Source organism: Oncorhynchus mykiss, chromosome 3 (assembly GCF_057628025.1).
Source record: "Oncorhynchus mykiss isolate SJ-2025 chromosome 3, ASM5762802v1, whole genome shotgun sequence".
In the NCBI taxonomy this organism is placed as follows: domain Eukaryota; kingdom Metazoa; phylum Chordata; class Actinopteri; order Salmoniformes; family Salmonidae; genus Oncorhynchus; species Oncorhynchus mykiss.
The window spans coordinates 89,757,567-89,785,273 of NC_143024.1; the positions used below are offsets into that span (position 1 = coordinate 89,757,567).

Below are 27,707 nucleotides of genomic sequence, written 5' to 3' on the forward strand. Positions count from 1 at the left end.
ACCAAATACTTTATTTTTCACCATAATTTGCAAATAAATTCATTAAAAATCCTACAATGTGATTTTCTGGATTTCTTTTCTTCTCATTTTGTCTGTCACAGTTGAAGTGTACCTATGATGAAAATTATAGGCCTCTCATCTTTTTAAGTGGGAGAACTTGCACAATTGGTGGCTGACTAAATACTTTTTTGCCCCACTGTATCTGAATACTGACCACTGGATTTGGTTATGGGGACCAACAAAAATGAGCGAATAGTAACAAGTGTAGGGAAGCTAGGTCGGTGGAATAGCTGGGAGGGAATGGGAATTGGTGTACGAGGGATTGAGAAGAAGAGGGTCATCATAGAAAGTGTGTCAGGCAGAGAAAGAGGGGGGAGAACGAGGGTTGAGTGGGGTCTCACCAAAAGGTTTCCAGCTGCAGTCTGTCTCTGTGTGGAAGCTGGGCAGCTGCCTACTACCAGCCGTGGAGAGCTCATGGAGAGCTGAGCAGTTCTTATGCAGCTCACTCTGTGGAGCAAGTATGATCTCCATGAGAAAACATATTCATTACCCTCATAGTGAGAAAAAAAACCCCACCTGCTACAGCATACATGTAGCTTGTCATTCATCCATCCCAATGTCAAGCAGCTTGCAGCTATGGTTCCAAAGTAAACAACGGTCGATGCGTTCTCTGGGAAATAATGAAGGATGTGGAGGGTGTGGTCCACAACGCGCTAGCAGAGAGGCATTATTTTCCAGAAAACGCATAGAGCCCCGAGTTGATTATCCCTTTTTATACCAAGGCTATAATTTAAACACATTTACCACTATGAACTGTGTTCATTTACAGGTAGAAGAAGTGTGTTCAACATCCACTGAGGTAGCTAGCAAGTTTACTTGATAGTCACAGTAGTTGCCTTGGTAACCTAACACACTTGCTAGTTTAGCAAACCAAACATCAGTCCTAGCTTTCTATAATGAAAATCGAATTCAACAATGCCAATCATGTTTGACCTCAAGCAGCTCAAACTGAACATCTAAGAATGAACTATAGCCATTGAATTTTACCATGTAAATATACCGTGCCTTATAGGGAAATAATGCACACTCTAGAATGCCCTTCAAGTCAATCAGAAAGGAGTATTCAACAATGCCATGGTATAATTAAGCAATTAGGCACCTCAGGGGTTTGTGGTGTAGGGCTAATATACGGTTAACATGTTGACCAGACCGGACATGTCGCATTTCAAAATAAATTTAGAAATCCATGTTATTCAATTATTGCGTGCTCGCCAACAAGCGTCTGCGATGCCATGGGCTAAAATATAAGTCCTTTCTATTTCTGACGCAGATCACGCTGCAAGTCCTGCCTCTCCCATCTCCTCATTGGTTTATTGAAGCAGGTACCCACGTGCCATCTCCTCATTGGTTATACCCAGGTGGGTGATTGAAAGACTAACTGTTTTGCCGGTCGTTGTGGTAATACTATGAAAGTTTAGATGCCAATCACCATATAAGTTCAACGATGAAAAAGCCTGGAAGGAGGAGAGATGACTAGAAATTATTCGGTTGGCTGTTTTATGTGTGGATTAATATGTCTGAGTAGAGGTCCTTGTGCAGTTCAGGTAAAATAACTCAATGTTAATATCCCAGGACAAATTAGCTAGCAACAGCAAGCGAGCTAAGTAGGACAAATTAGCTAGCAAGTGCAAGCTAACTAGCTAAATTGCCATACATGTTTAATGCTTTTCGATCGGTCCCCAAATGAATGTCATTGGTTCAGAGTTTGTTTTGATATTTTAACCTGCGTGTCGGGATCGCGTTTGGTGTAGGGGGACAAAATAAATGTATGCACGATAGCGCACGATGGCGCATGCGGGCAGCCGGTTTGGGTTCCGTGTCAGGGCTGCTGTAACGCACAACGCATCACGGAGTGCCTGAAAACAGCCGTCATAAATTTGCCATATACCACAAAGCCCCGCGGTGACTTATTGATACTAGCGTATCTTTTCCTATTCATACCAGTGGTATACGGTCTGATATACCACAGCTTTCATCCAATTAGCATTCAAATCAAATTTTATTTGTCATATGCCCTGAATACAACAGGTACAACAACCTTACCTGAAATTCTTACTTACAAGCCCTTTACCAACAATGTAGTTTTACGAAACAATAAGAGTCAATTTTTTTGTAAATATTTTCTTATTAAGTAAGAAATCAAATAAAAAGTCACACAAGAATAAAATAACGAGGCTATATATAGGGGGTACCGGTACCGAGTCAATGTGCGGGGCTAAACCACATTGAGGCCATGCTGACCAGGTTATAGTAGCAGGCTGAACCACATAGAGGTCATGCTGACCAGGTTACAATACCACCTGTGCTGATAACATGTATTTATAGTGTGTGGAAACGAGTGTATAGTAAGTAAGTCTCTGTTTATGCAACATGCCAGTGTAGTACAGTGAATTCCCTATAGGAATACATCAGTGTCTGTGTGTGTTACCTTGACAATGCTGATGGGTTTTCTGGACAGGTGGAAGCTGGTGTACAGCAGGAAGGTGAGGCCAAAGGTGAAGGCTCTGTACCTACAGGGGGACAACACAGGGGGCATCAGTAAGGGACTGGAGGCTCTGTACCTACAGGGGGACAACACAGGGGGCATCAGTAAGGGACTGGAGGCTCTGTACCTACAGGGGGACAACACAGGGGGCATCAGTAAGGGACTGGAGGCTCTGTACCTACAGGGGGACAACACAGGGGGCATCAGTAAGGGACTGGAGGGGAGGAGGAGGTAGTAAGTGGGTGGCATTCATCCACTGATACAGGGTGAGATATACAGTGCATTTTGAAAGTATTCAGACCCCTTCCCTTTTTACACATTTTGTTATGTTACAGCCTTTTTATAAAATTCAATCAAACATTTCTGGAGAGACCTGAAAATAGCTGTGCAGCGACACTCAATCCAACCTGACAAGGGTTAAGAGGACCTCCAGAGAGTAATGGGAGAAGCTCCCCAAATTACAGGTTTGCCAAGGTTGTAGCATCATACCCAAGAAGACTCAAGGCTGTACTAGCTGCCAAAGGTGCTTCAACAAGTACAGAGTAAAGGGTCTGAATACTTATGCAAATGTGATATTTCATTTTTTTTTTTTTGTGAAAAAAATCTTAAGAACTGTTTTTGCTTTGTCATTATGGGGTATTGTGTGTAGGTTGATGAGAGGGAAAAACGATTTAAATAATTTTAGAATAAGGCTGTAACGTAACAAAACGTGGAAAAAAATCAAGGGGTCTGAATACTTTCCGAATGCCCTGTACACCCACCGCCCATCAGCGTCATGAAAAGTTGTGCACGCAGTTCTTCATCAGAAAGCTCTCTGTTGACCTATCCGTGGATCACAACTTCAAAATGCTGCTCATGCAGGTTAACCAACACGAAATCAGATGGTTATCGTCTACGACATCGCAGATATCAGAGGATTGATGACCTAGATGTCAGCAAGGCATGGTCAAATATCTCAAATAGAGCTGGATAAAACCAGAAGAATTGTATACATGTTGAACACACAGTAGCTACAGTTGAAGTCAGAAGTTTATATACACCTTAGCCAAGTACATTTAAACTCAGTTTTTCACAATTCCTGACATTTAATCCTAGTAAAAATTCCCTGTCTTAGGATCACTTTATTTTAAGAATGTGAAATGTCAATAACAGTAGAGAGAATGATTTATTTCAGCTTTTATGTCTCTCATCACATTCCCAGTGGGTCAGAAGTTTACATACTCTTAATTAGTATTTGGTAGCATTGCCTTTAAATTGTTTAACTTGGGTCAAACGTTTCGGTAGCCTTCCACAAGCTTCCCACAATAAGTTGGGTGAATTTTGGCCCATTCCTCCTGACAGAGCTGGTGTAACGGAGTCAGGTGTCAGCCTCCCTGCTCACACGCGCTTTTTCAGTTCTGCCCACAAATGTTCAATAGTATTTGACGTCAGGGCTTTGTGATGGCCACTCCAATACCTTGACTTTGTTGTCCTTAAGCCATTTTGCCACAACTTTGGAAGTATGCTTGGGGATCATTGTCCATTTGGAAGATCCATTTGCGACCAAGTTTTAACTTCCTGACTGATGTCTTGACATGTTGCTTCAATATATCCACATAATTCATTTCCATAATTCTTTCCTCATGATGCCATCTATTTTGTGAAGCGCACCAGTCCCTCCTGCAGCAAAGCACCCCCACAACATGATGCTGCCACCCCCGTGCTTCACGGTTGGGATGGTGTTCTTCAGCTTGCAAGCCTCCCCCTTTTTCCTCCAAACATAACGATGGTCATTATGGCCAAACAGTTCTATTTTTGTTTCATCAGACAAGAGGACATTTCTCCAAAAAGTACGATCTTTGTCCCCATGTGCAGTTGTAAACTGTTGTCTGGCTTTTTTATGGTGGTTTTGGAGCAGAGGCTTCTTCCTTGCTGAGCGGCCTTTAGGGTTATGTCGATATAGGACTCGTTTTACAGTGGATATAGATACTTTTGTACCTGTTTCCTCCAGCATCTTCACAAGGTCCTTTGCTGTTGTTCTGGGATTGATTTGCACTTTTCGCACCAAAGTACGTTCATCTCTAGGAGACAGAACACGTCTCCTTCCTGAGCGGTGTGACGGCTGTGTGGTCACATGGTGTTTATACTATTGTTTGTTCAGATGAATGTGGTAGCTTCAGGCGTTTGGAAACTGCTCCCAAGGATGAACCAGACTTATGGAGGTCTACAATTTTTTTCCTGATGTCTTGGCTGATTTCTTTAGATTTTCCCATGATGTCAAGCAAAGAGGCACTGAGTTTGAAGGTAGGCCTTGAAATACATCCACAGGTACACCTCCAATTGACTCAAATTATGTCAATTAGCCTATCAGAAGCTTCTAAAGCCATGACATACATTTCTGAAATTTTCCAAGCTGTTTAAAGGCACAGTCAACTTAGTGTATGTAAACTTCTGACCCACTGGAATTGTTATACAGTGAATTATCTGTCTGTAAACAATTGTTGGAAAAAATGCACAAAGAAGATGTCCTAACAGACTTGCCAAAACGAAATTTCTGGAGTGGTTGAAAAACGAGTTTTAATGACTCTAATCTAAGTGTATGTAAACTTCCGACTTCAACTGTATAACCAGTCTGGCATGTTTTCATGGTCATTACTCACATCACCGGTGAGCATAATAAACCCAGCGAGAGCAGGTGAGTATAATAAACCCAGCGAGAGCAGGTGAGTATAATAAAAACCATGAAGTCCTGTTCTTGTAGATCTCCCACTCATCAGTTATTTCCTGGTGGACTTGTGCAAAGGGCAAACAAGTCGAATTCGACAGACCCTGACGTGGGTTCAACCCTGACCTAACCAAACACAGCCACCCCGACGTGGGTCTTCCCCTGACCTAACCAAACACAGCCACCCCGACGTGGGTTCACCCCTGACCTAAACAAACACAGCCACCCCGACGTGGGTTCACCCCTGACCTAAACAAACACAGCCCCCCCGACGTGGGTCTACCCCTGACCTAACCAAACACAGCCACCCCGACGTGGGTTCACCCCTGACCTAGCCAAACACAGCCACCCCGACGTGGGTCTACCCCTGACCTAACCAAACACAGCCACCCCGACGTGGGTTCACCCCTGACCTAGCCAAACACAGCCACCCCGACATGGGTTCACCCCTGACCTAACCAAACACAGCCACCCCGACGTGGGTTCACCCCTGACCTAAACAAACACAGTCACCCCGACATGGGTTCACCCCTGACCTAACCAAACACAGCCCCCCCGACGTGGGTCTACCCCTGACCTAACCAAACACAGCCACCCCGACGTGGGTCTACCCCTGACCTAGCCAAACACAGCCACCCCGACATGGGTTCACCCCTGACATAACCAAACACAGCCCCCCCGACGTGGGTACACCCCTGACCTAACCAAACACAGCCACCCCGACGTGGGTCTACCCCTGACCTAACCAAACACAGCCCCCCCGACGTGGGTTCACCCCTGACCTAACCAAACACAGCCATCCCGACGTGGGTCTTCCCCTGATCAAGCCTGAAACAGACACTTATGGCAGGTAAAGTCACACCACCATAAACCAGCCCTAGAGACCAGTTGCTAAGGGGAGGAAAGCAGTCAGAGGGAAGAATCCCTGATTGCCTATGTACACTCACAATAGCTGGGCAGCATGTGCATGTTTATATCTCTGTGTGTGTGTGTGTGTCTCTCTAGTGGAAAGGGGGTTGTGTTCTCTCCCAAGGCAGGACAGAAATTAGACAGTTAGGACACTGGCAGTGTCTTCCCTGTCAGCAGTAATTTAGTGTAAAACACGTCAGTGGCTCTGTGAAAACACAGAACACCACCACTGTCCCAGCTCCACCGCTCTGAGAACACCAGACAGAGAGTGGCTACAGCCACAAAGGACAAAAGGTTTACAACCTTGACTTCAGCATGCCACTCACACGGACTAACTGTCAGTCGGAATGCAATGGAATGTGGGAGAGTTCAAGGAAATACTTCATAGTGTAATACCCCTATGAAGATTCAGGTTAACAACTTGGTTCTCCGCTCTTTTTCAGTTTGACCTTTGACTATAGTTCTACTGATAATAGAAGTAATCACGTGACTTGACAAGGAACAATTCCTGGCCCTAATAATGAATGGGATAAGCAACAGGTGTAGACTAGACAGTGAAATGCTTACTTACAGGTCCTTCCCAACAACAGGTGTAGACTAACAGTGAAATGCTTACTTACAGGTCCTTCCCAACAACAGGTGTAGACTAGACAGTGAAATGCTTACTTACAGGCCCTTCCCAACAACAGGTGTAGACTAGACAGTGAAATGTTTACTTACAGGTCCTTCCCAACAACAGGTGTAGACTAGACAGTGAAATGTTTACTTACAGGTCCTTCCCAACAACAGGTGTAGACTAGACAGTGAAATGTTTACTTACAGGTCCTTCCCAACAACAGGTGTAGACTAGACAGTGAAATGTTTACTTACAGGCCCTTCCCAACAACAGGTGTAGATTAGACAGTGAAATGTTTACTTACAGGCCCTTCCCAACAATGCAGAGAGAAAGAAAATAGAGAAATAATAGAAAAGTAATAACACGTAATAATAAATGAACAATGAGTAACGATCCACAGGGTACCAGTACTGAGACAATGTGCATATAACTAGGATGAAAGTGACGAGGCAACAGGATAGATAATAAACAGTAGCAGCAGTGTGTGATGAGTTAGTGTAGAAAGGGTCAATGCAGATAGTCCGGGTAGCTATCTGGTTAACTATTTAACAGTCTTAAGGCTTGGGGTAGAAGCTGTTCAGTAATCATTAACCTGCCTGCAGGTATCCTGGGCCAACGTCACATAGATGGTGCTTACCTATCATTTACAGCTGTAAGCCCTATACATTATATGATCTATGTGCTGTCTGTTGTTAGCACAGTGCTCTCTCTCTCTCTCTGTCTGTGGCACGGCCAATTCCCTGTCTCGCACACATAATTATATTGGACGAAATATAAAATTGATAGCAGCACAAGACAAGGCAGTACACTGACACTAGGGTCACACACACAGGCATCGTATGGCTTGAGCCCTGATATAATAAGTCATCAACAATTTACAACTAAGTCCAAGTGTGAGCAAGATCCCGCAGAGGCAAAATCCCCATAAACAGAGTAGCACAAACCAACAGAATGATGGGCTGTGTATCCTTCACTCACTTTTCACCCTAAAGAATGTCAAGACAAGCACACAACCCAAGTGGACAGACAGGACTCTGTGGAATTATAAAACAGAAACACGAATATCTGGTTTGATTAGAAGAGGGACATGAATAGTCGGCTTACTTGTCAGAGGACGACAGCCTGCTTCTTGAACCAAATGCCACCAACCAAAAAGCAAGGCGTTAGCCCTGACCCACTCATATTGTTCTGACAACACCGCCATCTTGATTAATTAAATTGATGAACTACTTATGACCGAGTGCATTTTGATCTGAAAGACAGAGACAAAAAGACAGACAGGCAGATAGACGTACAGACAAGACAGACACAGGCCAGAAGGTGGACAGACGGGCGGGATAGAAGGACACACACAGGCCAGAAGGTGGACAGATGGGCTGGCAGAAGGACAGACACAGGCCAGAAGGTGGACAGGCGGGCGGGATAGAAGGACAGACACAGGCCAGAAGGTGGACAGACGGGCGGGCAGAAGGACAGACACAGGCCAGAAGGTGGACAGACGGGCAGGCAGAAGGACAGACACAGGCCAGAAGGTGGGCAGACGGGCGGGCAGAAGGTCAGACACAGGCCAGAAGGTGGACAGACAGGCGGGCAGAAGGACAGACACAGACAAAACAAAACTCACCACTGATCTCTGTTGAAGGATGCCAGGAAACGGATGCCAGGTGGCACGGGGGCCATGATTTGTCGATAACAGGCACTGGGCAGTCAGATGGGCAGGTCTCACAGCGATGATGATGATGATGATGACCAACACGCAGACCTACAGCTCCATTCTGTGAGCGTAATGCAAGGCCCAGGAGACATGGCCAAGAGGCTGCAGGAACATCCCCTCAGAAGCTGTATTCTCCTGTACGGGGCAAAAGAATTCAAGAGTTTTAAACACAGCAAGCATCTCTCTCCGTTCCATTTCTATAGCGTACGTTCTCAAACGTATACTTTGTGCATGTATCTGTCCAGGGTCCTTCCACCTCAAAAATCACAAGAAAGAGGTTTGACACCAACCATCTCAGATTGTTCTGAGATTGTTTTTGTAGTTAGTAACCGATACAATGACCTTTTTGTGAAACATTATTTTGTTGAAATATAATTTGATCTCTGAGAAACAAATTATGTTTGACAAGTCATATGAACCTGCGGCTTGGAGTATTGCTTCTCCATATTATGTAATCTATTCCCTGTGAATCTGGAGATGTCCTTTTTTTTTCCCTGTTCAGAGAAATTTGTCATTGAAGTCACTTGCATTATTTACCATTAAATAGTGTGAAAGTACCAGGTTTTTATCTGTTGTGTGGTCATCCTCACATTTCAAGCTAGTCCTTGACGAAAGCAATTCAGTTTTATCCTTCTTTATTGTTATTTTGTTGAAATTACATTTTTTTCCTCAGGAATGTCAATATTACCCGTTTCTAACTACAGAAACTATTTCTGAATTTTCTGAGACGGTGGGTGTGATAGCTTGTTGAAATGACACGGAACAACTCTCCATAAAGGCGTAGTAGGATACAGTAAACTTTCCATAGCCACTCATCTCATTGGGGGTATCAGAGATATTGCTCACATTCATACAACTTCTGCTTAATGCATGTAGCATGAATACCAGTACCCTTCTATGCCAGAATCTTGGTCTGGGAACATGACGTTGCCAAGCACTGAACCACCAACTGTGTATATCGACAGCTTGGCTTGCTAAACTATGCATACTAGTTAACTCTGTCATGAGCCTCTGCCACGACATTAGTCATTTACACTACTGATATGGTCACGGTCATCATTTTGTAAGTTGAATTGATTAATTCTACATACTAAAACTTTCAATAGTTTCCCATTCCCATGGGAGACAAGTAGTAACATGTATTCACTCACTAAGGTAAATCGCTCTGTATAAGAGCGTCTGCTAAATGACTAAAACTTAAACAACATTTCCCCCAAAAAGATTTGGCCTATACAGTACAGCGGCCTACAGCTGGCTACAGTTTATAGCAAAACCTCATACGTGGAATATTGGATGGCACATCAACTGGACCAGGCTTTTCATTCAGATTGTGACAGAGCCTCAAATCCAGTTACTGAAGTTGATTACTGAAGTTCATTCAACAATAGGTATCTATCTTCCTTATTTTTATCAATTTTTCCCCATATATGAACGCATTACCATCTAACATCCTGTAGATTAAATCGAGATTGTTATACAGAGCCCAATACTGTTGTTTTACCATTTTCTTGGACTGTGGCAAAAACAGTGAAAGCACATTTGACTTCCCAGTGTGGCAGACATCAAAGAGAGAGAAGCCTGCTGTAGGACATTTGCCAGTTTGCTTGAAAGTCACACACATCAATGTTTCCAATCATTATGATCATCAGCAACATTGTAACCAAATCGATACTCCAGTCGAAAGACACACTGGTTTTAGATGAAGAATCCTCCTTACAATGTATCCGACAGCTCTTTGTTTAAACCATTGTGTTCAAATATCCATGGCTTGCTCGCTTCACTTTCTGCTCATCCTCGTGCCCTCGATGCTAGACAAAAACAGCGGTATATCTGTGGAAAATCGCCGACCTTATCAATTCACACACATGGAGGGATAAATGATCAAACTTACCGTGGCTGAAATCGCGGAAATTTTCAAAAGAACCGTCTTGTTTCTCGTCCAACTCGGGCGGTATAGCTATCACTTCCTTGTTCTTTCACAGAGCTTCGTGGAACTGTCATTCACAGTCACACTGGTCGCCCAACCTCCACTTTGGTCTACAAATGACGTCAGAACAGTACATAGAAACTGGTGAGCGTTTGATGGCCCTACCTAATTATCAAAAAATGCCTTTGGTGTGGCCACAAAGTAAATCAACAAGGAAATTAAATACAATAGTTATGTGCTACTAAACCGGTTTCCATCCAACCTTTTTTTATGCGACTAAAGTACATATCGGATTATAGAAAACATGTAATAACACAAGGAAATCAGATACAATATGTATCTGTTACTAACCAGGTTTCCATCCTTTTTATGCGAGTAAAGTAACGTTACATGTCATGTAATGACAGGCCTGATGGAAAGAGCAACATTTTCGGTAAACTTTCCAAATGTCGACAAAACAAAATATGCTAGACAGGGTGGAATATTTTTGTGTCGGTAAAGGTAATGTCGGTGGAAAGGCTTTTATGCGAAAATATTGATATAATAACCATTATATCGAAGTAAACTTGGAGTCACGCGTTGACATGTTGTGTGGTCCTCCAACTAGGACTTGTCGGAAAAGCATGCAGTTTTTAGGCTGAAAGTTAGTTTTTTTTACAGATGAAAGTTATGTTAGATTTCATAGGGTGGTGAAAATGCACGATGATGAGCTTGATGCTCCTTTCAAATAAATATCGAGAGTTTTATTCTGGTGACATGATAATCGATGCTTGGCTGCCGTTGGACAAATAAAAACAATCTCGCGCTTTTGTCCATATTTTTGTTGTTGCTTTCTGTCCATAACAATTGTGCTTTCAAGACAACTGGGAAATCGGACAAATACGAGATCAAATCATGACGTCAGTGATCTTCAGGTCGGAAAGTAGTTCCGGAGCTCTAGTTCCCGAGTTGAATTCTTAGTTGGATGACGGTTTAAAACGATATTTCCAAGTCCGGGCTATTTTTTTTAAGGAGTTTCCAGTTGTTTTAAAGACGCTGTGGTCCGAAGTCGGAGATTTAAAAGTTGCCAGTTTCGAGTTCCTAGTTGTTTTGAACGCGGCATAACCAACAGCGCACAACAGAGCGCTTTTGGCTAGAGTACACGTGCCTGCTACAGAGTGGGCACACTCGCTATAATATAACGCAGACATTGTTGTGAGAAAACCATCAGTAGAGTTGAAAATGCGATGGAAACCCATTTGATTAAGTTATATTTTTTATTCAGTACACGGGAATTTAACAGTAAAAGTTATTTTTATGAGTACTGCGTCATCAAGCAAAGTCAACTTGATAAAAAACACATATCTTCTGGAAAAAAATGCGCATATAATCCTTCTCCAATTTCGATGGAAACCTAGGTACTGGAACACTAAAATTCTTATAGTTGCTCTATTTCAACAGGAATTTCTGAGATATCCTTATCACCAAACGATAAGGCTGAACAGCTTTTACATGGCACAGAATAAATTAGGATATAAATGTTAATAAATGTACATCTAACAGTTTTGAAGATATTGACTCTTGTTTATAATATTTTCGTAGGTTTTGCTACGTTTATCCATGGGTCAAGTGTCTGCGCTCCAGTCCGTCATTGTCATGGCAACGGTAAACAGAGGAAGAGGTGAGTTGAAGAGGCGAAACTTTATAGTTTACAGGAGCCAAGAGAAACGACTAGCAAAACATGTCGGATGTTGGATCAGAGGATTTTGATGATGATCAGGGTTACCTTGGAGTGAGTAAAAGTGTGCTGTAACTTGGTAAAAAAAAAAACTCAACAATCCGATTTTGAGCTAGCAATGCCAATTGAACGTTAGCTAGCTAACTTTAATAACAGCTAACGTTACTTGCGCCTACGCAACATTGACAGAAAGATGTAACTGACTGACACAGGAATATGAAGGGGACCGAAATGAAGCTGGAGAGAGACATGGGGTCGGGAGAGCTGTCCTACCCAATGGAGACACTTACCAAGGAATGTATGAAAACGGGAAAAGGTCTGGCCAGGTAACTGTCACCATAAATAATAGTATTGGTTGATTCCAAATATTTGTTGTTTCCTTTGACCATTTCCTTGACTATTTCCGTGTGCCCCAGGGAACATACCGATTTAAGAATGGGGCCAGGTACATTGGAGAATATTACCAGAACCTGAAGCACGGACAGGGTATCTTCTACTACCCAGATGGATCCAAATATGAAGGTCTGTCTGTCTGTCTGTCTGTCTGTCTGTCTGTCTGTCTGTGTCTGTCTGTCATATACGCCCCTACCCTCTCTCTCTCTCTCTTTCTCTCAGGCAGCTGGGTTGATGACCAGCGCCAGGGCCATGGCCTCTACACTTACCCCAACCAAGACACATATGAAGGAGAGTGGTTACACCATCAAAGGTAGTTAGAGTTGGGCGCTATCCAGATTCTCATACCTTCATACCGTTTCTGTATTTTGGCAACAGGGTAGAGCTCTGCTACCCAACCTGAGCCCGACATTATGCATCGGGTAGGACCTGTTTTTCATCAATAACTAGGATAAGACCTGTTTTCCATCAATAACTAGGATAAGACCTGTTTTTCATCAATAACTAGGGTAGGACCTGTTTTTCCATCAATAACTAGGGTAGGGCCTGTTTTTCATCAATAACTAGGGTAGGACCTGTTTTTCATCAATAACTAGGGTAGGGCCTGTTTTTCATCAATAACTAGGGTAGGGCCTGTTTTTCATCAATAACTAGGGTAGGGCCTGTTTTTCATCAATAACTAGGGTAGGGCCTGTTTTTCATCAATAACTAGGGTAGGGCCTGTTTTTCATCAATAACTAGGGTAGGGTCTGTTTTTCATCAATAACTAGGGTAGGGCCTGTTTTTCATCAATCACTCTATTGAGAAATATAGCAGACTTGTTGAAAAATATGTTGTTGATCTCCTTAAGAACAAACAGGAGTACAAATCTTTACATAATTTACCTCAGGATGAAAAACAAGCTTTGCTTGATTTACAATCCGATAGGTCAGTCCTTACAGGGCGGGTCGGTTGTACTCATGGATAGGACAGTTTATGTAAATGAGTGTCATAGACAACTATTTGACAACACCTTTTACAATAAACTCAGAAGTGACCCCACTGTCCAATCTCAGAACATGATCTTTACTGTCCTAGATGAAGTTCAGGTCAGATATCCAAAACAGAACACGACTTTTTGGCTATTCAACACTAAAATTGCCACTTTTTATACTTTGAAGAAATTACACTAGAATGTTACACAACCTCCAGGGCGCCCTATTGTAGTGACCATTGATGCAGTAATGACCCCTCTATTGACTTTTGTTGACTTTTTTATTAGACCACTTGCAGAACAGCTCCCCGTTGTAAAGGACACCAGCAGTATGATCTCAGAACAGCTCCCCTCCTAAAGGACACCAGCAGTATGGTCTCAGAACAGCTCCCCTCCTAAAGGACACCAGCAGTATGGTCTCAGAACAGCTCCCCTCCTTTGTAAAGGACACCAGCAGTATGATCTCAGAATAGCTCCCCTCCTAAAGGACACCAGCAGTATGGTCTCAAAACAGCTCCCCTCCTTTGTAAAGGACACCAGCAGTATGATCTCAGAATAGCTCCCCTCCTTTGTAAAGGACACCAGCAGTATGATCTCAGAACAGCTCCCCTCCTTTGTAAAGGACACCAGCAGTATGATCTCAGAATAGCTCCCCTCCTAAAGGACACCAGCAGTATGGTCTCAGAACAGCTCCCCTCCTAAAGGACACCAGCAGTATGGTCTCAGAACAGCTCCCCTCCTAAAGGACACCAGCAGTATGGTCTCAGAACAGCTCCCCTCCTTTGTAAAGGACACCAGCAGTATGGTCTCAGAACAGCTCCCCTCCTAAAGGACACCAGCAGTATGGTCTCAGAACAGCTCCCCTCCTAAAGGACACCAGCAGTATGATCTCAGAATAGCTCCCCTCCTAAAGGACACCAGCAGTATGGTCTCAGAACAGCTCCCCTCCTAAAGGACACCAGCAGTATGGTCTCAGAACAGCTCCACTCCTAAAGGACACCAGCAGTATGGTCTCAGAACAGCTCCCCTCCTTTGTAAAGGACACCAGCAGTATGGTCTCAGAACAGCTCCCCTCCTAAAGGACACCAGCAGTATGATCTCAGAACAGCTCCTCTCCTTTGTATAGGACATCAGCAGTATGATCTCAGATCAGCTCCCCTCCTAAAGGACACCAGCAGTATGGTCTCAGAACAGCTCCCCTCCTTTGTAAAGGACACCAGCAGTATGGTCTCAGAACAGCTCCCCTCCTTTGTAAAGGACACCAGCAGTATGTTCTCAGAATAGCTCCCCTCCTAAAGGACACCAGCAGTATGATCTCAGAATAGCTCCCCTCCTTTGTAAAGGACACCAGCAGTATGGTCTCAGAACAGCTCCCCTCCTTTGTAAAGGACACCAGCAGTATGGTCTCCGAACAGCTCCTCTCCTAAAGGGCACCAGCAGTATGGTCTCAGAACAACTCCCCTCCTAAAGGACACCAGCAGTATGGTCTCAGAACAGCTCCCCTCCTTTGTAAAGGACACCAGCAGTATGATCTCAGAATAGCTCCCCTCCTAAAGGACACCAGCAGTATGGTCTCAGAACAGCTCCCCTCCTAAAGGACACCAGCAGTATGGTCTCAGAACAGCTCCCCTCCTAAAGGACACCAGCAGTATGATCTCAGAATAGCTCCCCTCCTAAAGGACACCAGCAGTATGATCTCAGAACAGCTCTCCTCCTAAAGGACACCAGCAGTATGGTCTCAGAACAGCTCCCCTCCTAAAGGACACCAGCAGTATGGTCTCAGAACAGCTCCCCTCCTAAAGGACACCAGCAGTATGGTCTCAGAACAGCTCCCCTCCTAAAGGACACCAGCAGTATGGTCTCAGAACAGCTCCCCTCCTTTGTAAAGGACACCAGCAGTATGGTCTCAGAACAGCTGTCCCCCTTTGTAAAGGACACCAGCAGTATGGTCTCAGAACAGCTCCCCTCCTAAAGGACACCAGCAGTATGGTCTCAGAACAGCTGTCCTCCTAAAGGACACCAGCAGTATGATCTCAGAACAGCTCCTCTCCTTTGTAAAGGACACCAGCAGTATGATCTCAGAACAGCTCCTCTCCTTTGTAAAGGACACCAGCAGTATGGTCTCAGAACAGCTCCCCTCCTTTGTAAAGGACACCAGCAGTATGATCTCAGAACCGCTCCCCTCCTAAAGGACACCAGCAGTATGATCTCAGAATAGCTCCTCTCCTTTGTAAAGGACACCAACAGTATGATCTCAGAATAGCTCCCCTCCTTTGTAAAGGACACCAGCAGTATGGTCTCAGAACAGCTCCCCTCCTTTGTAAAGGACACCAGCAGTATGGTCTCAGAACAGCTGTCCTCCTTTGTAAAGGACACCAGCAGTATGGTCTCAGAACAGCTCCCCTCCTAAAGGACACCAGCAGTATGGTCTCAGAACAGCTCCACTCCTAAAGGACACCAGCAGTATGGTCTCAGAACAGCTCCCCTCCTTTGTAAAGGACACCAGCAGTATGGTCTCAGAACAGCTCCCCTCCTAAAGGACACCAGCAGTATGATCTCAGAACAGCTCCTCTCCTTTGTAAAGGACACCAGCAGTATGATCTCAGATCAGCTCCCCTCCTAAAGGACACCAGCAGTATGGTCTCAGAACAGCTCCCCTCCTTTGTAAAGGACACCAGCAGTATGGTCTCAGAACAGCTCCCCTCCTTTGTAAAGGACACCAGCAGTATGATCTCAGAATAGCTCCCCTCCTAAAGGACACCAGCAGTATGATCTCAGAATAGCTCCTCTCCTTTGTAAAGGACACCAGCAGTATGATCTCAGAATAGCTCCCCTCCTTTGTAAAGGACACCAGCAGTATGGTCTCAGAACAGCTCCCCTCCTTTGTAAAGGACACCAGCAGTATGGTCTCAGAACAGCTCCCCTCCTAAAGGGCACCAGCAGTATGGTCTCAGAACAACTCCCCTCCTAAAGGACACCAGCAGTATGGTCTCAGAACAGCTCCCCTCCTTTGTAAAGGACACCAGCAGTATGATCTCAGAATACCTCCCCTCCTAAAGGACACCAGCAGTATGGTCTCAGAACAGCTCCCCTCCTAAAGGGCACCAGCAGTATGGTCTCAGAACAGCTCCCCTCCTAAAGGACACCAGCAGTATGATCTCAGAATAGCTACCCTCCTAAAGGACACCAGCAGTATGATCTCAGAACAGCTCTCCTCCTAAAGGACACCAGCAGTATGGTCTCAGAACAGCTCCCCTCCTAAAGGACACCAGCAGTATGGTCTCAGAACAGCTCCCCTCCTTTGTAAAGGACACCAGCAGTATGGTCTCAGAACAGCTCCCCTCCTTTGTAAAGGACACCAGCAGTATGATCTCAGAACAGCTCCCCTCCTAAAGGACACCAGCAGTATGGTCTCAGAACAGCTCCCCTCCTTTGTAAAGGACACCAGCAGTATGGTCTCAGAACAGCTCCCCTCCTTTGTAAAGGACACCAGCAGTATGATCTCAGAACAGCTCCTCTCCTTTGTAAAGGACACCAGCAGTATGATCTCAGAACAGCTCCCCTCATAAAGGACACCAGCAGTATGGTCTCAGAACAGCTCCCCTCCTAAAGGACACCAGCAATATGATCTCAGAACAGCTCCCCTCCTAAAGGACACCAGCAGTATGATCTCAGAACAGCTCCCCTCCTTTGTAAAGGACACCAGCAGTATGGTCTCAGAACAGCTCCCCTCCTTTGTAAAGGACACCAGCAGTATGATCTCAGAATAGCTCCCCTCCTAAAGGACACCAGCAGTATGATCTCAGAACAGCTCCCCTCCTTTGTAAAGGACACCAGCAGTATGATCTCAGAATAGCTCCCCTCCTAAAGGACACCAGCAGTATGGTCTCAGAACAGCTCCCCTCCTAAAGGACACCAGCAGTATGGTCTCAGAACAGCTCTCCTCCTAAAGGACACCAGCAGTATGATCTCAGAATAGCTCCCCTCCTAAAGGACACCAGCAGTATGGTCTCAGAACAGCTCCCCTCCTAAAGGACACCAGCAGTATGGTCTCAGAACAGCTCCCCTCCTAAAGGACACCAGCAGTATGGTCTCAGAACAGCTCCCCTCCTAAAGGACACCAGCAGTATGAACTCAGAACAGCTCCTCTCCTTTGTAAAGGACACCAGCAGTATGATCTCAGAACAGCTCCCCTCCTAAAGGACACCAGCAGTATGGTCTCAGAACAGCTCCCCTCCTTTGTAAAGGACACCAGCAGTATGATCTCAGAACAGCTCCCCTCCTAAAGGACACCAGCAGTATGGTCTCAGAACAGCTCCCCTCCTAAAGGACACCAGCAGTATGATCTCAGAACAGCTCCTCTCCTTTGTAAAGGACACCAGCAGTATGATCTCAGAACAACTCCCCTCCTAAAGGACACCAGCAGTATGGTCTCAGAACAGCTCCCCTCCTAAAGGATACCAGCAGTATGATCTCAGAATAGCTCCCCTCCTAAAGGACACCAGCAGTATGATCTCAGAACAGCTCCCCTCCTTTGTAAAGGACACCAGCAGTATGGTCTCAGAACAGCTCCCCTCCTTTGTAAAGGACACCAGCAGTATGATCTCAGAACAGCTAGCCTCCTTTGTAAAGGACACCAGCAGTATGATCTCTATTATTGAATCTCTTGATCCTCTCCCTGAGAATACCTGGTTAGTTACGTTTGATGTTGAGTCGTTATGCACAAATATTCCACAGGAGGGCGGTAATTGAAGCTATGGAACATTTTCTTCTGCAACTTGACCCTAATGAACTACCTTCCAGTGCATGCATTATAACATTGGCTGAAATAGTACTCACACACAACTACTTCATGTTTCTAAATTATTTCTTTATTCAGACGGAGGGTACTGCTATGGGATCCCCCATGGCTCCTAACTTTGCTAATGTGTATGTGGGTTACATGGAGAAACAGTCTATTTTCAATCCTCTCAAAAATGTTTTCTTGCCTCACATCATTATTTGGAAACGGTATATTGATGATATTTTTGTTCTATGGAGGGGTGATGCAAAACAGCTCCAGGCGTTCCATGCTTTTCTTAACTCCTGTTCTGAGCATCTGAGATTTACTATGCATTCTGATACACGTCAAATCAGTTTTCTTGATCTTCTGATCTTGTGTGAAGATAATGTTCTATACACTGATCTTTACAGGAAGCCTACTGATCGTAAACAGTTTGTTGAGGACCGATAGTTGTCACCCACTTCCCTTGAAAAACAGTCTTCCCTACAGCCAATTCTGTCCAATCAAAATAATTTGTAAAAACCAACCCGATTTTGACAGACAAATGGCTTAGACTCAAATAATATTCAAGGAGACAGGGTGTAGCAATATTGATGTTACACAGGAAACGGAAACCAGTTGTTACTTACGTTATTAATGTGCTGGTTGACAACATGCCTAGTAAAGTTTGTGACTACAACAAAAAAGCATATTGAAACAGAGGGTACAACATTGGTCAGATTAATACTGCCATTGAGAAAATTCAAAACATAACATGACCTTTTTCCAAGGTCAGTCTCGCAAAAATAAGCATTCTTGCGTTCTAACTACCCGCTCGCTATTCAAAGTGCTCTGATCAAATTAAGGGAATCGTTCACAAACATTGGCACATTCTAAGATCCGATGATAGTCTCGGTAATGTGTTTTGGTGGCAGCGGTGCTCAAAAGAACCTGGATCTCATCGACGTAAATGAAGAATTACATCACAGGCGGCAGTTTGAAAAAGTGCCGCGTTTAAAGGCTAGTCGTCTCGCCGAACGTCAACGTTAGCTAGCTATCGTGAGTGACTCTATGCTAAACTCTAGCTGGCTATTGGATACAAGCAGATTCGTGAGTAGCTAATGTTCCATTCTACAACTAAATTGCCATGGAAAATGCACTGAAACCTCCGGGAAAAATATACACTGCTCAAAAAAATAAAGGGAACACTTAAACAACACAATGTAACTCCAAGTCAATCACACTTCTGTGAAATCAAACAGTCCACTTAGGAAGCAACACTGATTGACGATAAATTTCACATGCTGTTGTGCAAATGGAATAGACAACAGGTGGAAATTATAGGCAATTAGCAAGACACCCCCAATAAAGGAGTGGTTCTGCAGGTGGGGACCACAGACCACTTCTCAGTTCCTATGCTTCCTGGCTGGTGTTTTGGTCACTTTTGAATGCTGGCGGTGCTTTCACTCTAGTGGTAGCATGAGACGGAGTCTACAACCCACACAAGTGGCTCATTTAGTGCAGCTCATCCAGGATGTTATTTTAATAACACATCCTAGATCTGAATGAATGAAATATTCTTATTAAATACTTTTTTTTTTTTTACAAAATCACACAAAAATTATCAATGGAAATCAAATTTATCAATGGAGGTCTGGATTTGGAGTCACACTCAAAATTAAAGTTCTGTCCAGGAAGTGAGGGTAAACGGTATATCCCAGGCTCTGTTCTGTCCAAGAAGTGAGGGTAAACGGTATATCTCAGGCTCTGTTCTGTCCAGGAAGTGAGGGTAAACGGTAGACGTGTTCTCTGCCACCTACTTCTGTTTTTAATTATTATTTTGGGTGTAGGGGAGAGTCACTTGTTTTGCTTTTTTCAAGCGATCAGGGAGAGTTTTGGTCAAATATATTTTTCTGAAGGGAGGGCCATCCATTTTCATTTCAGAGAGCTTCATTTTTCTCCATGTAACCTTTTTTTATTATGAATATAGTTAACTCCCTTACATCATCAACGGTAGTTACTGCTGTGACAATAAAGTTAATTGTGTAAGAAATAGGGCAACTGTACATGACAGAGGTCAAACCTTTTCCTTGTACCTGTAATAGGAATTTACAGGTGAACTAAAAGTTGAGCAGTCGTTGGTAAAGCCAATCTAAATCATCCCGGTTTAATTATAAGTTGCAACAGGGAGACACCATCCAGCACAGAAGCAGAGGAAATATCGAACTGGCCTCTTGGTAACAGGCCTGTTACAGTATATTACAGGAACATGGAAAAGGTTTGACTCTGTCAAGTTCATATCCCCCGAGCTGACAAGGTACAAATCTGTCGTTCTGCCCCTGAACAGGCAGTTAACCCACTGTTCCTAGGCCGTCATTGAAAAGAAGAATTTGTTCTTTAACTGACTTGCCTAGTTAAATAAAGGTCAAATAAATATACTAATCAAATATACTGTATTTGCCAAATGCTTCATAAACAACAGTGACATGCTTACTTACAGGTCATTTTCCAACAATGCAGAGTAAAATAAATTGAAATAGTTACAAAAGGAATAAATACTTAGTGAATAACGAGTAAAAAATAACATGGCTATATAGAGGGAGTACCAGTACAGAGTTGATGTGCAGGGGTAATTTAGGTAGCTATATACATAGAGGTAGGGGTAACATGCCTAAGCAACAGGATAGATAATAGGGAGTAGCAGCAGCGTGAGCGTGTGTGAGTGGTGTCAGTATGCATGTGTGCGTGTGTGTGTGTGTGTGTGTGTGTGAGAGAGTGTGTGGGTAGAGTCCAGTGTGTGCGCATAGAGTCCGTGCAAAAGGGTCAATGCACGTAGTACGCTTAGCCATTTGATTAACTAATTAGCAGTCTTAACACCCCTGAGGGGCCCCCGTGTTGATGGTCAGCATGGTGGATGGGTTGTCACCTTGGCGTTCTTGGACATGGGGTCTATGGTAGTCTGCCTTGAAACAAGTTGGTTTTACAGACCGGATCAGGGATAGGTTGAAAATGTCAGTGAAGACACTTGCCAGCTGGTCAACTCATGCTCAGAGTACGTGTCCTGTTATTCCATTTGGCTCCGTGGCCTTGCTAATTTGAACCTGTTTAAAGGTGTTACTCACCTTGGCTACGGAGAGCGAGATCACACAGTCGCCCGGAACAACTGATGCTCTCATGCATGGTTCAGGTTTGCTTCCCTCGAAGCGAGCATAGAAGGCATTCAGTTTGTCTGGTAGGCTCGCGTCCCTGGGCAATTCGAGGTTGGGTTTCCCTTTGTAATCCATGATCATTTGCATGCCCTGCCACATCCGTCGTGCGTCAGTGTTGCCTGTTTGACGGCTCATTGGAGGTCGTAGTGGTATTTCTTATAAGTGTCCGGATTAGTGTCCCGCTCTTCGAAAGCGGCAGCTGTGGCCTTTAACTTCTCACAGTGCTGTTGTTGCCTCTAATCCATGGCTTCTGGTTGGGGTACTTACGGTCACTGTAGGGACGTCGTCGTCGATGCACTCTTTAATGAAGCTGGCGACTGATGCAGTTAACTCCTCAATGTTATTGGCTGAATCCTGGAACATATTCCAGTCTGTGCTAGGGAAACAGTCTTGTAGATTAGCATACTTTTAATTGGACCCCTTCTGCATTGAGCATGTCACTGTTACTTCGTGTTTTGAGTTTTTGCTTGTAAGCAGGAAGCAGAAGGAGAGAGTTATGGTCCGATTTGCCAAAGGGAAGGTGAGGGAGGGCCTCGTATGCGTTTCAGTGTGTGGAGTAAAGGTGATGTAGAGTTTTGTCGCCTCTTGTTGCAGAAGTGACATGCTGGTAAACGCGAGGTAAGACGGATTTCAGTTTCTCCCTGCATTAAAATCACCGACCAGTAGAAACGGCCTCTCTGAATGTGTATTTTCTTGTTTGCTTACGGTGCTTTACAGCTCGTTGAGTGCGGTCTTAGTTACCAGCATCGGTTTGTGGTGATAAATAGACAGTTTTAATCTATATTTTTTAAAAAGCTATCTTGGTAAATAGTATGGTCTGCAGCTCCTCATGAGGTTATCTAACAGGCAGCTGTTGTCCTCCCTTCGTCCTCCCTGAGTCTGCCGTCGGGTCATGACGACGCATAGAAAACAGCACCAAGTGTACTGTAAACATCCGTACTGTAAACACCAGCTCGAGAGTCTTGTAAGAAGTTTTTTTTTTTAAGTACAGGGACTTTGTCAGTGTCACGTTCTGACCATAGTTCTGTTATTTTATTATTGGTTTTAGTACGGTCAGGGCGTGAGTTGGGGTGGGCAGTCTGTTTGTTTTTCTGTGTTGGTTTTTGTGTTCGGCCTAGTATGGTTCTCAATCAGAGGCAGGTGTCGTTAGTTGTCTCTGATTGAGAATCATACTTAGGTAGCCTGGGTTTCACTTTTGGTTTGTGGGTGTTTGTTTTCCGTGTGAGTGTTTGTTGCCACGCGGTACTGGTTCGGTTTCGTTTGTTTCACGGTTATTGTTTTGTATTTTGTAATGTTCAGTTTATGTCTTAAAATAAACATTATGGACACTTCCCACGCTGCGCATTGGTCCTCCGATCCTTCTCGCTACTCCTCCTCAGAAGAGGAGGAAGAATGCCGTTACAGTCAGCTGCTACAGAATCACATTGTTTCACAGAATACAATATTAATCCGTGTGTCCTCGGTCCTCCAGTCAGGTGTCAATCTCTATCAACAGATGTGAGTTTAATCCATAACATTACGTGTAGTGACTGTCAACCAGTGTTACAAACAACACTGAACATAATGTGTATTACATAAAGGGGAAATATATAAATGGGCAAAACATTATGTTAATCATTCTTAAATTAATATTGAAGCGTTTATTTACAAAACGCATTTGTGTTTTTTTCATAAGTAATGAAAGCTTATGTGTACCTTTATGTGTGTGTAATATTTTGTATTCGTAGATTTTAGATGTGTGTTAAAATGGGTTTATATATATCCAAATCCAAATACAAAATCGAAACCATCATAAATCTAGCCTCATGCTGTAGTGTTTGGTTGGAGTTAAGGCCTCTGGATTACTTTTGAACAGAGTCCAGATCTCATATTACTGTACTTATTTTTTTTTTTTAAATGTAAATAGATATATATTTTTTTTAAATGTTGATGTCACAAATTTATAATTTGTACAGTTCTTTATTAAAAACAGTATGTGTGACGTTTGACTGTCTAAAGTAGTGGCCCCTTTTTATGCCGGTGATGTACATGTTGGATAAAAAATATCACGACGGGCCTGATGGAAAACAGAAAATGTGTCGGTAAACTTTCCAAATGTCGAAAAAACAAACTACGCTATAGAGAAAGTGGGATGTTTTTGTGTCTGTAAAATTAATTGTGCGAGAAATTTCGGTGGAAACGCTTTTATGCCAAAATATTGATATAATAACCATTATATCGAAGTAAACTTGGGAGTCACGCGATGACATGTTGTGTGGTCCTCCCAGTATGACACATCGGGAAAGCATACAGTTTATTAGGTTACAGAACTTCACAGGGTGGTGAACGAGCACGGTGATGAGCTTGATGCTCCTTTACAATAAAATGAGTCTTATTCCGATGACATGAGGATCGATGCTTGACTGCTGTTTGACAAATAAAAATATTCTCGCTCTTATCCATAATAATCTCATCATGTAGACTAGCCTACCTGCGCACAGTACCTGCGAGCTGTAGTTCGCACGTGTCAATACCAGAGTGGGCACGTTCGCTATTTAACGCAATATGCTTTGTAACAGAACCATCAGTAGGATTGAACATGGGATGGATGTTTTTATGCGGATTTTTTTGAAATTTTCGCATTAAAATACTTCGCCAATTGGATGGAAACCTAGCTACTCAGGCAAATATATCGAATTTTGCAACAACAACGTGATTGTTTGTCTCTGAAATGATACCATCAAGTGATAGACATGTATTTGTTTGACATCTATCATTGAACAACCCCATTCCATGATTAGGTGGTGAAAAAACACATCTCTTTAAACCAAAAAAAAGTGAATTTACCAACATTTCTGATAATGGTTATACATATAGAATGAAACGTATTCATATGAAATATTCCTATTACAGTCCCCCACCTGATCTTACCACTCTTTGTCTTTATAATACCAGAAATGGACAAGGTATATACCACTACAACGACACAGGTTCCAGGTACATGGGAACGTGGGTGATGGGCAAGATGGAGTCAGCAGGAGAATTCATCCACCTGAACCACAGATACCAGGGCAACTTCCTCAACAACAATGTAAGTCAGCCCAGAAGGAATCTGACATGATTAAAGGAAAAACACGGACTTAAATGAAAACAATAACCACATAACACAGCATGATCAAATCAAATATGACATGTTTAGTTACAAGTTTATCAGCATACAACAAGATCGTTGTGTACTAGCATATATAAACGGTCACTGTCAGCCATTTGTGTTTCAGCCGTCAGGCCCAGGGAAGTATGTGTTTGAAATTGGCTGTGAGCAGCATGGAGAATACCTACAGGTGGATCAGGTATGACCACTACCACATATTTGCATATGCAGAAATTGCAATGATATGATAAAATAACCTGTACAAGAGCAGAATGTCTCTCTAGCAAATGTTTGTTGTTTGATGTATCTGGAAGAGATCATGACAAAAGACACTTAACAGAGAGCTGCTTCTCTCTCTTGACTAAAACTCCAGCCTGCATCAGATGAGGGGAATGGTAAACATGGGAAAGCCCAGAAGTCCAGGTCTCCCTACCCTGGCCACGGGGAGGGCTATTTCTCCATAGGGGCTTCAGGAGAGGAGGTGCCACAGCAACAACTAGAGTGCTGCTGTGCTGTCCCTTTGTTGTAGAATAGTAGTTCCACTTCCTGTGTCCATTTGTTGCATGACGCCTTTTAGTGGTTGATTGATGCAAAGATAAAGCTTTTTTTCCCCTCAACAATTCTCAAAATGCTATTGGGCTTAGTCTGTTAAAGTGCATACACCTAGATACAGTGCCTTGCGAAAGTATTCGGCCCCCTTGAACTTTGCGACCTTTTGCCACATTTCAGGCTTCAAACATAAAGATATAAAACTGTATTTTTTTGTGAAGAATCAACAACAAGTGGGACACAATCATGAAGTGGAACGACATTTATTGGATATTTCAAACTTTTTTAACAAATCAAAAACTGAAAAATTGGGCGTGCAAAATTATTCAGCCCCCTTAAGTTAATACTTTGTAGCGCCACCTTTTGCTGCGATCACAGCTTTAAGTCGCTTGGGGTATGTCTCTATCAGTTTTGCACATCGAGAGACTGACATTTTTTCCCATTCCTCCTTGCAAAACAGCTCGAGCTCAGTGAGGTTGGATGGAGAGCATTTGTGAACAGCAGTTTTCAGTTCTTTCCACAGATTCTCGATTGGATTCAGGTCTGGACTTTGACTTGGCCATTCTAACACCTGGATATGTTTATTTTTGAACCATTCCATTGTAGATTTTGCTTTATATTTTGGATCATTGTCTTGTTGGAAGACAAATCTCCGTCCCAGTCTCATGTCTTTTGCAGACTTCATCAGATTTTCTTCCAGAATGGTCCTGTATTTGGCTCCATCCATCTTCCCATCAATTTTAACCATCTTCCCTGTCCCTGCTGAAGAAAAGCAGGCCCAAACCATGATGCTGCCACCACCATGTTTGACAGTGGGTATGGTGTGTTCAGGGTGATGAGCTGTGTTGCTTTTACGCCAAACATAACGTTTTGCATTGTTTCCAAAAAGTTCAATTTTGGTTTCATCTGACCAGAGCACCTTCTTCCACATGTTTGGTGTGTTTCCCAGGTGGCTTGTGGCAAACTTTAAACGACACTTTTTATGGATATCTTTAAGAAATGTCTTTCTTCTTGCCACTCTTCCATAAAGGCCAGATTTGTGCAATATACAACTGATTGTTGTCCTATGGACAGAGTCTCCCACCTCAGCTGTAGATCTCTGCAGTTCATCCAGAGTGATCATGGGCCTCTTGGCTGAATCTCTGATCAGTCTTCTCCTTGTATGAGCTGAAAGTTTAGAGGGACGGCCAGGTCTTGGTAGATTTGCAGTGGTCTGATACTCCTTCCATTTCAATATTAGCGCTTGCACAGTGCTCCTTGGGATGTTTAAAGCTTGGGAAATCTTTTTGTATCCAAATCCGGCTTTAAACTTCTTCACAACAGTATCTCGGACCTGCCTGGTGTGTTCCTTGTTCTTCATGATGCTCTCTGCGCTTTTAACGGACCTCTGAGACTATCACAGTGCAGGTGCATTTATACGGAGACTTGATTACACACAGGTGGATTGTATTTATCATCATTAGTCATTTAGGTCAACATTGGATCATTCAGAGATCCTCACTGAACTGCTGGAGAGAGTTTGCTGCACTGAAAGTAAAGGGGCTGAATAATTTTGCACGCCCAATTTTTCAGTTTTTGATTTGTTAAAAAAGTTTGAAATATCCAATAAATGTCGTTCCACTTCATGATTGTGTCCCACTTGTTGTTGATTCTTCACAAAAAAAATACAATTTTATATCTTTATGTTTGAAGCCTGAAATGTGGCAAAAGGTCGCAAAGTTCAAGGGGGCCGAATACTTTCGCAAGGCACTGTATTTGCATGATTATCATCCTTCATGATATTGTAACAGTAGTCATGGATCCACTGTTTGTCTTCTAGTCTCTCTGTGTGTTTTTTTGGCTGAGTTGTGCACTGGAGTTTTAGATGTTTTGAGGCTTGCCGTGCTTTAGAAGGAGCTGTTTTTGAACAATTTAACCATCTAATAGGAAGCACTACACAGATCTAACACAAGGACAGCGAAACACTTACAGCACGGCATTGCACTTAAAACATCCCAACTGTGTCCGTAGAAGAGGAAATTAAAATAGATGCATAAAGGTGCTTTAGGCAGAAATGGCCGCCCCTTTTCTTGACCTCTGTTACTGCTTCTCCATGGACAACAGGACAGAGGGGATGCCGAGGAGGATGAGACAGTATCCACCATGGTCCTAAAGTGGAAGCCCAAGGCTGTCACGGGCCTGTCCCTCTGGACCCCAGCCAAAGATCCATCCTCGGGTGAGCAGGACCCTTTACGTATCCTGTAGTAGTGTGTATCACGTGTGACTGTGAAGAGAGTACCTTGTCTGAGGAATAATTATTATTATTATTATTTTTTTTACATGTATCAATTAAAATAGTTTTTCTATCAACAGACGGAGAAGGACTGGCCTCTGCAGACGAGAAAGGGGGATCCAAACCTCCCACTCCAGAGACCTGAGACCTTGCCAGATTCACACAGCAAACACACATTTCAATAATAAAGACATCTCTCTCATAATTACTGGGCTGATTAATAAGAGTCACTGAGGAATTATTTGAGTATGAAAAGGTTTGATGTGATTATAAAACATCTCCAATTG

General features: G+C 43.4%; 2 protein-coding genes across 3 annotated transcripts in view; one reads left to right on the forward strand and one right to left on the reverse strand.

The window, feature by feature from the left end:
- The window catches only part of LOC110520630 (glucose-6-phosphate exchanger SLC37A1), a 28,382-nt gene extending 17,855 nt beyond the window's left edge, over window positions 1-10,527 (reverse strand). The window contains exons 1-4 of the mRNA XM_036975284.2: window positions 10,380-10,527; window positions 8,399-8,623; window positions 2,489-2,570; window positions 402-507 (exon numbers count right to left, since the gene is read on the reverse strand). Coding sequence (XP_036831179.1) covers window positions 402-507; window positions 2,489-2,570; window positions 8,399-8,454 — 244 coding nt within the window. The 5' untranslated portion in view covers window positions 8,455-8,623; window positions 10,380-10,527. The remainder of the gene's footprint in view (window positions 1-401; window positions 508-2,488; window positions 2,571-8,398; window positions 8,624-10,379) is intronic.
- An 800-nt stretch (window positions 10,528-11,327) lies between these two features.
- Window positions 11,328-27,625, forward strand: rsph1 (radial spoke head component 1). 2 transcript variants are annotated; one of them, XM_036975285.2, is made up of 9 exons: window positions 11,328-11,812; window positions 11,997-12,075; window positions 12,345-12,458; window positions 12,549-12,654; window positions 12,748-12,838; window positions 24,404-24,539; window positions 24,727-24,798; window positions 27,252-27,363; window positions 27,501-27,625. In XM_036975285.2, the coding sequence occupies exons 3-9, from the start codon at window positions 12,429-12,431 to the stop codon at window positions 27,563-27,565; spliced, it is 612 nt and encodes a 203-aa protein (XP_036831180.1). In that variant the 5' UTR covers window positions 11,328-11,812; window positions 11,997-12,075; window positions 12,345-12,428; the 3' UTR covers window positions 27,566-27,625. The 2 variants fall into 2 exon arrangements, with proteins under 2 accessions (XP_036831180.1, XP_021453714.1); XM_021598039.3 differs by having other exon boundaries at window positions 11,354-11,812; window positions 11,997-12,186.
- The last annotated feature ends 82 nt before the right edge of the window (window positions 27,626-27,707 follow it).

What these genes read in the sequence shown, in the direction of transcription:
- rsph1 (XM_021598039.3), top strand. Translation starts at nt 12,136, where the DNA reads ATGTCGGATGTTGGATCAGAGGATTTTGATGATGATCAGGGTTACCTT. An exon ending in ATGATCAGGGTTACCTTGGA is followed by an intron (nt 12,187 to 12,344) that starts GTGAGTAAAAGT and finishes TGACTGACACAG; the next exon opens with GAATATGAAGGGGACCGAAA. An exon ending in GCAACTTCCTCAACAACAAT is followed by an intron (nt 24,540 to 24,726) that starts GTAAGTCAGCCC and finishes TTTGTGTTTCAG; the next exon opens with CCGTCAGGCCCAGGGAAGTA.